This window comes from Lynx canadensis, chromosome E3, assembly GCF_007474595.2.
Source record: "Lynx canadensis isolate LIC74 chromosome E3, mLynCan4.pri.v2, whole genome shotgun sequence".
NCBI classification, from domain to species: domain Eukaryota; kingdom Metazoa; phylum Chordata; class Mammalia; order Carnivora; family Felidae; genus Lynx; species Lynx canadensis.
The window spans coordinates 32187370-32201435 of NC_044318.1; the positions used below are offsets into that span (position 1 = coordinate 32187370).

General features: G+C 56.6%; 1 protein-coding gene across 1 annotated transcript; it reads left to right on the forward strand.

The window, feature by feature from the left end:
• Positions 1–934: 934 nt before the first annotated feature.
• Positions 935–12624, forward strand: UPK3BL2 (uroplakin 3B like 2). Its single transcript, XM_032591652.1, has 10 exons — positions 935–1130; positions 2628–2809; positions 4170–4341; positions 5436–5531; positions 8112–8364; positions 9942–10094; positions 10284–10503; positions 11017–11093; positions 11357–11477; positions 12333–12624. The coding sequence occupies exons 4-10, from the start codon at positions 5457–5459 to the stop codon at positions 12439–12441; spliced, it is 1008 nt and encodes a 335-aa protein (XP_032447543.1). The 5' UTR covers positions 935–1130; positions 2628–2809; positions 4170–4341; positions 5436–5456; the 3' UTR covers positions 12442–12624.
• Positions 12625–14066: the final 1442 nt, after the last annotated feature.

Genomic DNA, 14066 nt, shown 5'->3' on the forward strand with positions numbered 1-14066 from the left:
AGTGTCCCACCCACAGGGGAATTGTGGGTGGGACGGAATTGTGTCTCTCAAAATTCGCATGTTGAAGCCCTAACCTTTAGTGCCTCGGAATGTAGGGTATCTGGAGATGGGGGTTTCTAAGATGGAATTCAGTTAAAGAGGTAATCAAGTAAGGCTTTTAGGGTGGGGTGCAATCCAGTCTGACTGGTGTCTTTATAAAAGATTAGGACAAGCAGTCACCAGGGATGCAGCGCAGAGGGAAGACCACGTGACCAGAGGACAGCCATCCACCCACCAAGGACAGAGGTCTCAGAAGAAACCAACCAAATGGACTTGATCTTGACTTCCAGCCTCCAGAACTGTGACAAAATAGATGCTTGGTTTTTGTTTTTGTTTTTAAGTAGGCTCTATGCGGCTTGACATCACGACCCCCAGATCAAGAATCACATGTTACTTTTTTTTTTCTTTTGTAATGTCTATTTATTTTTTTTTTTAATTTTTTTTTTCCAACGTTTATTTATTTTTGGGACAGAGAGAGACAGAGCATGAACAGGGGAGGGGCAGAGAGAGAGGGAGACACAGAATCGGAAACAGGCTCCAGGCTCTGAGCCGTCAGCCCAGAGCCTGATGCGGGGCTCGAACTCACGGACCGCGAGATCGTGACCTGGCTGAAGTCGGACGCTTAACCGACTGCGCCACCCAGGCGCCCCATGTCTATTTATTTTTGAGAGAGACAGAGACAGAGACAGAGTGCAAGCAGGGAAGGGGCAGAGAGAGAGGGAGACACGGAATCTGAAGCAGGCTCCAGGCTTCGAGCTGTCAGCACAGAGCCCGACATGGGGCTCGAACTCACAGACCACGAGATCATGACCGGAGCCAAAGTCGCACGCTTAACTGACTGAGCCACCCAAAGCCCCAGGAATCGCGTGTTCTAACGACTGAGCCAGCCAGGCACCCTGATGATGCTTGGTTTTTTTTTTTGTTTTTGTTTTGTTTTTGATGATGCTTAAGCACCCTGATCTGTGGCTTTTTGCTGTGGCCGCCGAGTGGGCTAATCCACCCACCATTACAGCAGAGCGGGCAGGAGTAGTCACGGAGCTGGAGCGCACGGAGTAGGGGTCAGGGGGAGACGTTTAACGTCCAGCCAACAGGTGAGCAGAGGCTTTTGTGCATAGAGGCTCGGAAGTAGGACGGGGCTTGGGGGGTGCACTGGGCAGGCCGAGGCCTTCAGGATGGACTTGGATGGGTGTAGGCCAGGATCTGCTCACAACCCCCGACCCAGCTCTCTGGGTGGCCTTCCCCTTCCCTCCCCATACAGAAGCCAGAAGCCACTACAGCCGTGTCCTCGTCCTCCCCTACCATCCCCCGCACCTGTCCTAGCCTGGACACCCCTGACTCCTGAGAGAGAGCCCCAGGAGCGAGACGGGAGCCTGGCATTCTCCTTTATACCTCGTTTGCCCCACCAGGCAACCCCGCCCTCCTCCCCTGGCCTCAGTTTCCCTCTGTAAAATGAGCGAAGACCTCCAAGCTTCCCAGCTCAGACCCTCCAGTCCTGGCCTCCCCCAAACCCCACTCCCTGTGGATGACACAAGCTAGAGTTACCCACAGGAAAAGAATGTGTTGCCCTTGACAACCACTCTTCTCCGTGACTTTTCTCCCGGAGGGACAGAGAGGAATGCCTCATTAGTCATCCTGGCCTCTCCCTCCTGGTCCCCAGCCCTGGTCCCTCTGCTCCCCTCCCCACCCAGTGGAGGTGGCCCAAAGCCCCTCCACCGCATGTTTTTAATGGAATCTCCAGGCTCAACTTTGCCCTCCGATCCCTGTGACTGGAACCCTGTCCTTGTCTGAGCCCCAACTCCATGGGGCTGGGGCAGTGGGAGAGCCCCCAGGGTAGAGGGTGCCATGGGCTGGGGTGAGAAGGGGTGGGCGGGAGGGTTTGGGGGCTGAGGGGGCTCAGCTCATCAGACATCTCCGGGTGCCTCTTCAAGTAGGGTCCTCTGCGGGCAGAGCTGCTGGGCTCTCTGACGGCCTACTGGGGGGATCGGTGAATAAATTACCCACCCTGGAGCGCCTGCGTGGCTCAGTCAGTTGAGTGTCTGGCTCTTGATTCTGGCTCAGGTCACGATCTCACGGTTTGTGAGTTTGAGCCCTGCGTTGGGCTCAGTGCTGACAGCTCAGAGCCTGGAGCCTGCTTCAGCTTCTCTCTCTCTCTCTCTCTCTCTCTCTCTCTCTCTCTCTTTCTCTCTCCCTCCACCCCTCCCCTGCTCACACTCTGTCTCTGTCTCTCTCAAAAATAAACATTTAAAAAAATATTTTAATAAAATAAAAAGAAAGTACCCACTCTTTTCCCAACCCACACTTCTCCTCTAGAGTTTCTGCCCACGACCTGTGCCCGCAGGGGTCCTGGCACACAGTAGCCCTTCAATAAACAGTGTGGCAGCTGCACTGGACATAGAAAGTAAACAGGCCTCAGTTTCCTGACCTCCAGCGGCCCTGTGTCCCGTGGGGGGAGATGTAAGCCCACCTACCCCAGGCTTCAGTGGATCAGGAGTGAGCCAGGCTTGCTTGCCTCTTGGCCCCAAAGTTGTGCGATTTCACTCAAAGGAGGCACCCCCCTACTGAAAGAGCTTTCTGCTTTATGATTCCAGGTGTCCGATGCTATCACTAGACCAGGGAAGTGGTGAGCTGCCTGTCTCGAGGGATGAACCAGCAGAACTGGAAGGGGGTGGATCACTGTGCCGTGGAAAGATTAAGGACCAGGGTGGGCTCAATGAGCCGTGGGCGTCTGTCCCCCTTGGGATTAGCACCGCTGGGTCTCTGTCAGCATTCGGTGAGTGGCCCCTAGGCTAAGCTGGTGCCGGGGGAAGGGACTGGGTCACCCGTACTTCCCCTCCCTGCACAAAGTCCCAGGCTGCCCCTGGAGGTGCCCGAGCCTCTCCTCGGGACAGGCTGTGATGGTTGCCATGGAGCTGGGGCCCTGTCTGGGGACATGGGGCTGGGGTGGGCCTTTGGGAGCATTTCTCTGGTGGCCCTGTGTTTGGGGGCGGGTGGAAGCCACACCTCATCACATGAGTCACCCCGAAGGTACAAGGCAAGGTAGGTCCTTGGGAATAGACTGTTCCCTGGGGCTTGGCATGGGCCCTACCCAGTCCCTCTGGGCATCGTGGGCCCCTTCCCTTCACACAAGGACTCACTGGAGCTGGGGACATCTGGACCAGGAAGAGGGGATCCAACAGAGAAGCTGGCCTCTACCCAGAAGCCACAACATTCTAGTTGTCAGACTGATGCTGTAAAACAAGATGGTAACCACTGGCCACCCGGCCAGATCCATGGAACAGGGAGGTGGCCATATTAGCAGTCAAAATAATTACTGGGCACAGATATTGTGCTGGACCCTGGGCTCAGCAATGGGGACACAGTGGGGGAACCAAACAGACCCAATCACTGCACTCCAGGAGTCACTGTTAACGAAGAGAAGAAGCATTCGTCAAATAACGGTACAGCCAATTAGTACTGTGGTCGAGTAGAACGTAGGGCAAAGTTACAAAGACTAAAATGACCTGATACTGATGCCCAAATAGAAGATTGGTCCAAGAGGGGCGCCTGGGTGGCTCAGTTAAGTGTCCGACTTCAGTTCAGGTCGTGATCCTGCGGTTCACGAGTTCAAGCCTTGCATCAGGCTCTGTGCTGACAGTTCAGAGCCTAGAATCTACTTCAGATTCTGCGTCTTCCTCTCTCAACCCCTGCCACGCTCACACAATGTCTCTCTGTCTCAATAAATAAACATTTTTTTAATTTAATAAAAAATAATAATTAAAAAAAAAAAAGAAGATTGGTCCAAGAAATGAATCAGGAAGTCCAGGAGCTGACCTGAACACACACACACACACACACACACACACACACACACACACACGAATCAGGCATGAATGTCTCTGTAACCTTTGAGATACAGGATGCATCAGACTTCTTTGTTTTCTGAATCATATTAACTCTGCTTCCTGGTGTCCACTCTCTGGGGCTGTGGGTCCCATAGCGATCACTTTGTGTGGCTTTCCCTCCCTCGTTGAGCTTGTGCCAAAGTCCCGGGGTTGACCCAGGCTAGAAAAATGGCAGTGGGTGGAGGTGGTGTCTCTGGCCTTGGATCTGCCCCGGTCCTCTTTGTCACTATCATCATTTATGCCACATAGTGACACACGGCTGGGAGCTGCTTCCCCTGGTGATATCCAGTTGTGCCCGAGTGGGGGCCGGCCATCAGCTCACCGACCAACATCAGAGAGCATCCCCCAGCCTGGCTGAGCCTGTCACCTGCAGCAGCCCCACGATGAATCTTGCAGGACTGGGGAGAACCCCTGGAGGCCGGTGAGTCTGGGGAGGAGCGCTCGTACCTTGTCCTTGGCAGGACAAACTAAGCCAACGGCACCCCAAGTGGGCTGTGGGTGTGGATACCGCTGGTACATTATGGGAGCTTGTCCTGGGTCAAGCTGAGAGGGGACACTGAGAATCGCCTATGTCTGTGGTATATGACAACAAAGGGAAAGGACTGATTTTTTTTCAGTATTTTTCAGTTTTGGGGTTTTTATGGAGGCTTGATGTAGGAATAATTGATTAAGCCACTGGCCACTGGGGAAGTAGGGGGGATGGGGCAGAAAATTCCAATCCTCTCTTCGTGCTGGTGTCCTTGGCCACCAGTGCCCATCCTGGGGTTATCTAGGGGCCTTCCAAATGTCACCTCATTAACATAAACTCAGGTGGAAAGGGGCTTGTTATTGGGGTGCCTGGGTAGCTCAGTGGGTTAAGCGTCCTACTCTTGATTTCGGTTTAGGTCATGATCTCACAGTTCATGAGTTCGAACCTCACATCAGGCTCTGTGCTGACAGTGCAGAGCCTACTTGGGATTCTCTCCCTCCCTCTCCCTCTGCCCCTGCTGTGCTCTCTCTCTCTCTCTCTCTCTCTCTCAAAATAAGTAAAATAAATTGTTTTTTTAAAGAAAGGGGCTTGTTATGAAAAACAAAAACACTATTTTCGTCTTTACTACTGTGGAGCACTTTGAGGGGACAAAGATACCCCTTTAGGGGCCTCATGCCGGGTACCGGACCACAGTATATCTCACGGCAGACACAGGTAAGTGATCCTGGAGACACAGCAAACCGAGGACAGTGGGGGTCCTGGGGGTGGGGGCAGGAGACAGAGGGACGCAGGCACAAAGAAGGAAAATACAAAAGTAAACTCAGGGCCTTGTGCAGAGCAGTAATCAGCGTGGGCCACGAACTGAGACGGGAAACATCAGTGTTCCCGCCGGCCCCCAATGCCACACAGATCCACAGGGAGAGAGTCCTGAGTATGACCAACCTGGGGCCGATCTCCAGCTCGAGAGGCCACTGCAGGAAGGTTGGGCTCTGTTTTCTTGTCTGTGTAATGAGATTAGTCATAATGCCTGCCCTACTCACTTCTAGAGGAGCTGAGGAGATGAGTCGATGAGCAGGAACGTGTCTTCAGAAAGAAGCGAGCTCTCCACCTGTTGTGATGTTCGCTCTCAACGCCTTTCAAAGGTAGAGGAGAAAAAAAGTAAATACATATATTTATTAATATGTATTGTATAAAAATACGTAATATATGAAAACATGTTGGGGCACTTAACTGACTCACTGGGTGGGAACGTGCAAGTCCTGATCTCAGGGTCATGAGTGCAAGCCCCATGAGCATAGAGCTTCATAAAAAACAAAAAGAGAGAGAGAGAGAGAGAGAGAGAAGGGGCATCTGGGTGGCTCAGTCAGTTAAGCATCTGACTCTTGATTTCGGCTCAGGTCATGATCCCGGAGTCATGGGTTCGAGCCCCACATTGGGCTCTGCACAGGACATGGAGCCTGCTTGAGATTCTCTCTCCCTCTGCCCCTCCCCTGCTCCTACTTGCACACTCTCTCTCTCTTTCTCTCAAAAAAAAAAAAGGGAGAGAGAACTTATTATATATAAGTAGGTATATTATATACACAATAAGTATGTAAAGGTACAGAGGTACAGGGGCGCCTGGGTGGCGCAGTCGGTTAAGCGTCCGACTTCAGCCAGGTCACGATCTCACAGTCCGTGAGTTCGAGCCCCGCGTCGGGCTCTGGGCTGATGGCTCGGAGCCTGGAGCCTGTTTCCGATTCTGTGTCTCCCTCTCTCTCTGCCCCTCCCCCGTTCATGCTCTGTCTCTCTCTGTCCCAAAAATAAATAAAAAACGTTGAAAAAAAATATTTAAAAAAAAAAAAAGGTACAGAGGTACATAGAGAGTAACATAGCGTATATATACTCGTATATCTGGGAGGGAGAAGGTGGAGGGCAAATACAGCCAAATGCTCACAGTTGCGAATCCGGGTGGAGGCTCTATGAATGGGCCAAAAATAAATAAAAAACGTTGAAAAAAAATATTTAAAAAAAAAAAAAGGTACAGAGGTACATAGAGAGTAACATAGCGTATATATACTCGTATATCTGGGAGGGAGAAGGTGGAGGGCAAATACAGCCAAATGCTCACAGTTGCGAATCCGGGTGGAGGCTCTATGAATGGGCATTCACTGTACTATATATTTTCAACGGTCCTAAAGGTGTGACCATTTCTATAATAAAGAGCTGAGGAGGGGCGCCCGGAGGGCTCAGCCGGTTGAGCGTCTGACTCTTAATTTCTGCTCAGGTCACGATCCCAGGTTCATGGGATGGATCCCCTCGTCGGATTCTGTGCTGGGCGTGGCGCCTGCTTAAGATTCTCTCCCTCTCTCCCTCTGCCTATCTCCCTTCTGCTCGCTCTCTCTCTCTTAAAAAAAAAAAAAGCTGGGGAGTTAAAGAAAGCCCAGACCCTCTGGTTGGCCCCCACCCTTCTCCCCTCCACACCCCGCGGGTACGGGAGGGCCAGTGCCCACCTCCACGGGCTGTCAGCGGGAGCAGGGCACAGGTGTGTGCAAGGATGCCCTTGACGTGACAGCGCATGACATTACAGTGATTGGAAAATGGAGACGCGTGCCAGGGGGCGAGGGTGTTAGGGGAGCATTTGGGGGGGCACCAAGCCCGACCAGAGCACATGTCTAATAGTACTGGCCCCTGAGGTAGGTAGGACAGGAGGCTTCTGGGTACTGCAAGGTAGCAGGGTCCTCCCGGAGGAGGCTCCCCCCACGCACACCCCCAGACTCCCCCTGACCTCATTCTCATTTCCCTTCCCTGAGTTTTTTTTTTTTTTTAATTTTAATTTTATTTTTGGGTTTTTTTTTCCCCATTTATTTATTTACTTACTTACTTACTTTTAAATTCGCATCCAAGTTAGTTAGCATACAGGGCACTAATGATTTCAGGAGTAGAATCCGGTGATTTCCCTGAGCTTTTGTTCTGGCTTCGGCCCCCAGTTCCCTTGGGACCGAGTCAATCATGAAGGAAATACAGTGATTTCCAATCTTGAAAAATCTGAAACTCTCTGCCAACATGTCCCAGTAAAGAGTTGGTCACGAAAAGCCTACCAGGCAGTTACATAGTTGGCAGGAGTATTTACCCCTTTTGGAGGTCACTGTCATAAACAGTTGGCACAGTTTAAGTCCTTTCCGGGGGGAAAAAATAGTGTACGTGGGCTGGCAATCAAATAGCATGTAAATGCATCATAATAACTAGAGAATATTTATAATTTTTTTAAAAGTTGTTTTTTTAAGTACTCCATGAAGGAGTCTGAGTTTTAGGAGGGTGGCTCCGGCCAGATGCAGCTGGATAAGGAGAGGAGGCAGGGCGATGTGGGGGAGCTCCCCCCTCCAGGGCCCAGGCTGCAGGGGGACAGCAGGGAGTGCCCTAAACTTGCCTTTGGGTGTGACCGGCTAATCCAGGCTCTGCCCCACCCTGCCGGTGATCTTGGACAAGCCCCTTCGTCTCCATGCTCCTTCCGACTAGAAAATGAGGGTAACTCCCTTCAGCACAGGGTGACTGTGGGGGCCCCAGGTGCCAGGTAGGCAGGACTGTCACGGGGGCCATGGGGACCCCGGAGCTACCACCGCCTTCCTTGGCCCCTCCCTGGCCAGGGCCTCCTGGAGTGGGGGGTGGGAGCATCCACGGGCTTGTCCAGGCAGTGGTGCCTGATTGTTCTCTTCAGACCCCTCCCTGGGATGCCAAATCCGTAGGGCCAGTGGATTCTGCCCCCAAACCTGTCCGACCAGTTGTTTGGGAAGAGGGGGCACCTGGGAGGAGCTTCAGGAGGTACCGGAGGCAAGCTCTCCAGTCCCCCGGCAGACAGCACAGCGGAAGCTCTGGGACGCTGCAGACAGACGGACGGTCAGACACTTGGCCTGGCCATGGGGCTCGGTGGGGGACAGTATCGGCTGCCGGTGCCACTGTGGCTGCTGTTGACCTGCCTCCAGCAGGGGACAGGCCTGGGTGAGTGAAGGGGGACGGGGCACCGTGCCTCCGGCTTCAGGAGGACAGACCCCACCTCCCCAGCTGCTTCCCAAGCCCCAAGTCTGGGGACTGGGTCCTGGGTGGGTCAGGGGAGATGGCCCACCAAAGGGGTCACAGACAGACACCTGTCCCCACACCCAAGACAAGGGAGTGAGCAATGCTTCCTCCCTCTCTTTAGGGTTCTCATCCCCATGCCTCCTGAGCTCCCATCCTGTTCTCAGCAACCACCTCCCCTCCTTCCGTCCCTGAGGAGGGTTTAAACAAGTTTACAAGGGCAACTCCCGGAAGGAAGGAAGCTCTCCCGGGGGGTTGCAGGCACTGGTCACTGTGGGCTCTTACACTAGAGGGGCTTAGAGATGCGGCGCCCCATCTCGGCTGCTCCACTCCTCCCTCGTTAAGTGGACATTAAGTACCTGCTGTATGCAGTGTGCACTGGGCCTCGGAGACAGGAGCGGGGGCTCTGAGGAAGGAAGAGTCTAGTCCTGAACCTCGGGAGCCGAATGGGATGGACATGAATCCTGCTGAGGGGAACTGAACGAAAAGAGGGAGAGGGCTCTGGAGACTTGCGTGAAAGCCAGCCTCCCCTTTCTGCTGCCCTCCAGGACTGGGGACGGCAGAGAGAAGGGGCACTGTCCTCGGGAGCCTTCTGGGCAGCAAGGCTGGACGTGGCCACGTTACTTGTCCTGGGTCCCGAGTCCGTCGCGCCCCCATCTCTGACATGGGGGCCCAGGGTTCTTGTCCTTTCCTGTCCCCACCCTTCCCCAGTGAGGCTGAAGCAGGAGGGTGGGGGTGGGGGGTTAGGGCACAAGATCCAGAGGGCCAGGTGCCTGGGGTGGGCTGGCAGGTGGCACAGCCCTGGGCCAGGAAGAGAGGATGTCCCGTGCTCTCAGCCAGGACACCTCCAGGAGGGGCACATCTGGGCCTGGGGTCTTGCTGGGGACCTTCCTGTGTCACCCCCTCCCAGCCCTCCACACCGCTCATTCCTCTTCCCAAGCAGACCAACCTGGACCATCTGGGTGGAGCTGAGGGACTTGAGAGGCAGGTAAACTGAGGCCCAGAGAGTGCCGGAGCTCAAGGTCACTGTCAAGAGTCCCGTCTAAGGTTTGGGCTCAGGCTCAGGCTCCCTTAAATCTGAGTCTCGCCCCAACAAGGCCTAAGACATCTTCTTCAGAATTGTGTATGCAGCGGGGGAAGGGGTCTCCTGTGTCTCTATGCCTTCCCCAGGCCCTGCCCACCGCGGAGACCCCAGTGACGCAGGTGGGGCAGGGCCTCCCTCCTGACCTCCCACAGTTCCTACCCCTAGTAGGCGAGTAAGGCAGGAGGCAGGGCCGGACTCGGTCGCCGGCCCATGCCCCATGGGCAGACCCTTCTGATTAATGCCTGACTGGAGCTTCCAGGAAGAGCCTCCACTCCTCCCTCAGATTGGGGCCCCCAGATCAAGTCTGTGCCTCCCCCTTCAGACTGGGGCTTCCAGGACCATGACTCCCACTTCAGACTGGGCTGTGGGGGCTTGGTTGTCCTGTTGAGCCCTTCTGTCTGTCCCCCGCCTGCCCCAGAGCGCATCAGCTACGTGCCCCAGCTCTCCAGCCCCACCCTGGCAGGGACGCTCACCCAGTCTACCTTCACGCTGGAGCAGCCAAGGGGCCAGTTCAGTCGCCTCAACATCTCCGACTTGGACACCATCTGGCTGGTGGTGGCCCACAGCAACGGTGGGTGCTGCAGGGGCAGGCCTGGGTGTTCCCTCTGTGAAATGGGCAGGAGGCCTGGGCGGAGCAGCGGCTGTGGGGGGAGGGGAGGCTGGTCTGCAGGGGATGAGGCGTGAGGGCTGTCTGGCCAGGTGGGATGGGGTGGGGCCCTGCCCTCTCGGCCCCCACCATCTGACCTGCGGCTACCCTCAGCCACCCAGAACTTCGCTGCCCCACAGAGGGTGGAGGACATCCCAGTCCCGGCTGACTTCAGCCAGAGGGGCTACTATCTCACGCTGATGGCCAACCGGTTGCTCTACCCGGGCAACCAGCCTGGCAACCAGCTCCGGGTCCTACGCGTTGGCAATGATACCCGCTGCTCCCCTAAGACGAGAGGCTGTAACCACCCCCTGCCGGGCCCGGGCCCCTATCGGTGAGCTCCTGCCTGTGCCCAAACCTGAGCCTGGGGCAGCTCCGAGCTGAGTGCCTGGGTTTCTGCTGGGGGGGTGGGGGTGGGCAGGGGGCAGGGACCAGGGACGCCTTGGTGAATTCTCCCTTCTTTCTTGGGCAGAGGGCCCCCCATTTGAGCCCCTCCCCCCATGGGCCATCTCGCCCCTGTGGGTGTTTTCCCATCCACAAACTGTCCCCAGCCCTGTCTCCCCTCACTCAGGGCTTGATTCACTGATGTGGGGTGCTGGGGAGCTAGTGCATTCCACACACATTTCCTAAGTGAGGATGTTGAGGCCCAGAGAGGGTGAGGGATGCGCCCAAGGCTACACAGCTGGAATTGGAACCCCTTCTGGTGGGTTCTAAGGCTGGCTTTCAGGCCCAGTCCCCAATTCCCCAACCTCCCAGTACCCGGGAGTCAAGAGGTCAGACAGGTGCCAGGGCCAGAGGGTTTCAGGTTCCGGAGACCCCCACCCCCAATCCTGGGTCTCCTTCTCAGAGTGAAGTTCCTGGTGATGAGTGACAGGGGACCTGTGGCTGAGACAGAATGGTCCAGCGAGACCCGCCTGCAGCAAGGTACGGGGCCAAACGAGCAGGTCAAACACTGGGGCTGGGGGGCTGGGGCCTGGGGGGCTCCTGAGGTCGGGCTGGGCTGGGGAGAATGGACCAGCCCCCCATCAGAGCCACCATTACCATCCTGCTGTCTGCAGGTGCCCCTCCCCCAGCTGGGGCAGGGATGGTTGGTCTGGAGGCTGTTCCAAGTCCCCCTTCTGGGTCAGAACTCTCTTCCTTCCTCCCCAACCCCCCACCTGCCTGGGGGACCCCCTCACACCTCTCAGCCAAGGCACTACAGGCTGTCCCAGGACCCCAAAGCGCGGGCACCGTGGTCATCATTGCCATTTTGTCGGTCTTGCTGGCTGTCCTTTTCACTGCCCTCCTTGCTCTGCTTATCTACACCTGGTAAGTGGCCAGGGTCTGGGCCCCCTGGGAAGGGTGGGGTCTCTGACCCAGACCACCTCTTATCCTCCTCATCCTCTCTACCCAGAAGCCAGTAGGGCTTGTGAGTGTGTTCGTGTGCGTGTGCGTGTGTGTGTGTGTGTGTGTGTGTGTATGCATGAACCCCTCCCTCCTTTGTCCCTTTCTGCCGACCAATGGCCGGGTGCGGGACGGTGGTGGCCTGGGCGTGTCCTCGCTCTCTGAGCGGCACCCCCTCGCCCCCTGGCGGCAACAGCTGGAATTGCGAGTAGGGGGCTCACCGCAGACACTCCAGATGGGAGACACCGAGGCGGAGAATTGCTTTCAGTTGAAGCGCTGAGCTTTGCCTCAAAACTTCATTCAGAACTCGCATGCTGGGGCCTGGTGGACAGGGGTGCCCACAGGGCTTCCTAGAGAAAAGGGGAAACCTGGTCTCTGGGTGGGATTTGGGGAAGGGGGCAGCAGTTCTAGGAGGGAGGGGGGAGGGTCTGGGGCAGGAGGGTTTCTGGCAGCCAAGCAAGGGGTGGGGGGCGGGGGTCATGACTCCCAGCTGAGGAAAAGGGCTGTGTCCTGAAGGCCAGAGGGAGCCAGTGGCGGCTCTCGATGAGGGGAGACAGGGCAGACCCTGGGGTGCGGGGAGTAGAGGAGAGTGTGGGGGCTGGGAGGGCACAGCTGGATTTGTGAGGTTTAGAGGAATAGCCCGGTTCCCTTAGATTAATCCAGCCCGGCCAGTGGAACCTCAGTTTCCCCAATGCTCCTATGCCTCGAGCTCCAAGCCATGGGCAGTAGCTGTAGTACTTGGATCAGGCCCTACGCTCATCTTCTCTCCCCTCCCCGAAGTCATGACACCTGCAGGAGCGCTCCCATTTCGGGCCCAGAGCAGTCGACTTGCATGAGAAGATACAACACCCACCACGTGACTGACCCCCCAGCCGTGGGGGCCTCATGAGGGGTCCGCACCTGCCCCTCGGCCTCCTCCCTGGTCCAGGCTGCAGGTCCCGGGCTGGGAGCATGCCCGGAAGCTTCTGGAGCCCTGGAAGAGAGTGTTTCCAAGTGAGGGTGAGGGGAGAGTGTCCTTAGCCCAAAATTAGGCCTGTCCCTGTCAGAAATAAATGTCCCCAGCAGCCCTGCACATCTGTGTTGTTGTTCACCTGGGGAGTCTCCCTGGACCCCTGTCCCCAGCTCTCCTGAACAGGGTGGGAGTGGGGGCTCTTAGGAAGATATAGCACCGGAGGTGAGGCCCAGGGTCCCAGGCCAGCTGAGCCATCTGGGTCCCGGTAAGCCTCTCGTCTGGCCTCTATGTCCCTATCTGGAAAACGAGGGTGATTACACTGGCCTCACTGGGCCCAGGTTACTCTCCACCAATGAGATGAGTGTGTTCACCCTGCCCTGCATGTCTGGCCCTGGGTGTCCCAGCCCCCAGTGTCCTTCCGGTGGCCCCCTCTCCAGCTGAACTGGCCTCCCGGCTGGAGGGCTTAGGGCCTCTAAGCCTCACACCCAGCCCTGTGCTCACTCTGGGCATGGGGGGAAGCAAGTGCATGTGGCCCTAGGGCTCCTAGGGAAGCCTGGGCTCAGCCCAGAGCTGACTCTGGCCCCAAACCTAGGCCAGGGCGCCCAGCATTTGTTGTCATCAGCCCCACTCCGGGCCGGGCGGGAGATGACCCGAGCAGGGTTCTGCCCTCAAGTTGCCCTGTTCCGGGGGGGGGGGGGGCGGGAAGGGAGGTGGGGGGAGTAGAGGGACACCAGCACTTCGAGGACTAGAGGGGATGCAGGTGCCAGATCCAGATGAGGCTTCACAAGAGGCTTGCTGGGCAGGTGTGTCCTTGGAAAAGGAGCAGTGCTGTGCCAGGTGACACGGGAAGGGGGCACAGGTCGAGGCAGCAGCCTATGCAAAGGCCTGGAAGCAACTAGGGGCTGGTGGGCGGGCAGGTTTGGGTGGCTTGAGGATGGGGTGAGGGATGGCAGGGAGGCGGGGGGGCGGCCCTTGCCACGTGCCCCTTGGGGCAGGGGGCAGGGAAGGAGGGCGCTGGCTGGGTTCCCAGGTGCCTGTCTCTGGGAGGGGCAAATGGCCCTGATTTAATAGCCAGTGCAGACACATCCCGTTCCAGGCTGGGAGGGGTGAGGGTGGGGAGGGGGGTAAACAGGCTTCCGCCCCCTGCCTAGGTCAGCCTTGACCTCTCCAGAGCCTTTTCAGAGCAGCCATGAGCCCCAACCCTGGGCCTGGGTGACCCTGGACACGTCCCTTACCCTCTCTGGTCCTCAGTTTCCCTTTTTGTGAAAAGGGAGGGTTGAACTGGGTGACTAAGGCCCTTACTGAACAAACCGACGCCCTGTATGGTGAGGCCTGGCAGGAAACAGATGGCATGCTGTCTGGCAGGGCAATTGAGAGCGTTTACAAAGGTGTGGTCAGCGTGCTAAGGGAGCCAACAGGAGAGGGCCCGGACCCAGTGTTTATGACGGGGACATAATCACTCCCGTACCTCAAGGGCTGACAAGAGGGGAGTGGTATCTCCAGGGCCAGTGAGCGGGAGTCGTGGGTGAGGGTCTGCCCAGCAGGGGCTGGAGATAGAAGGA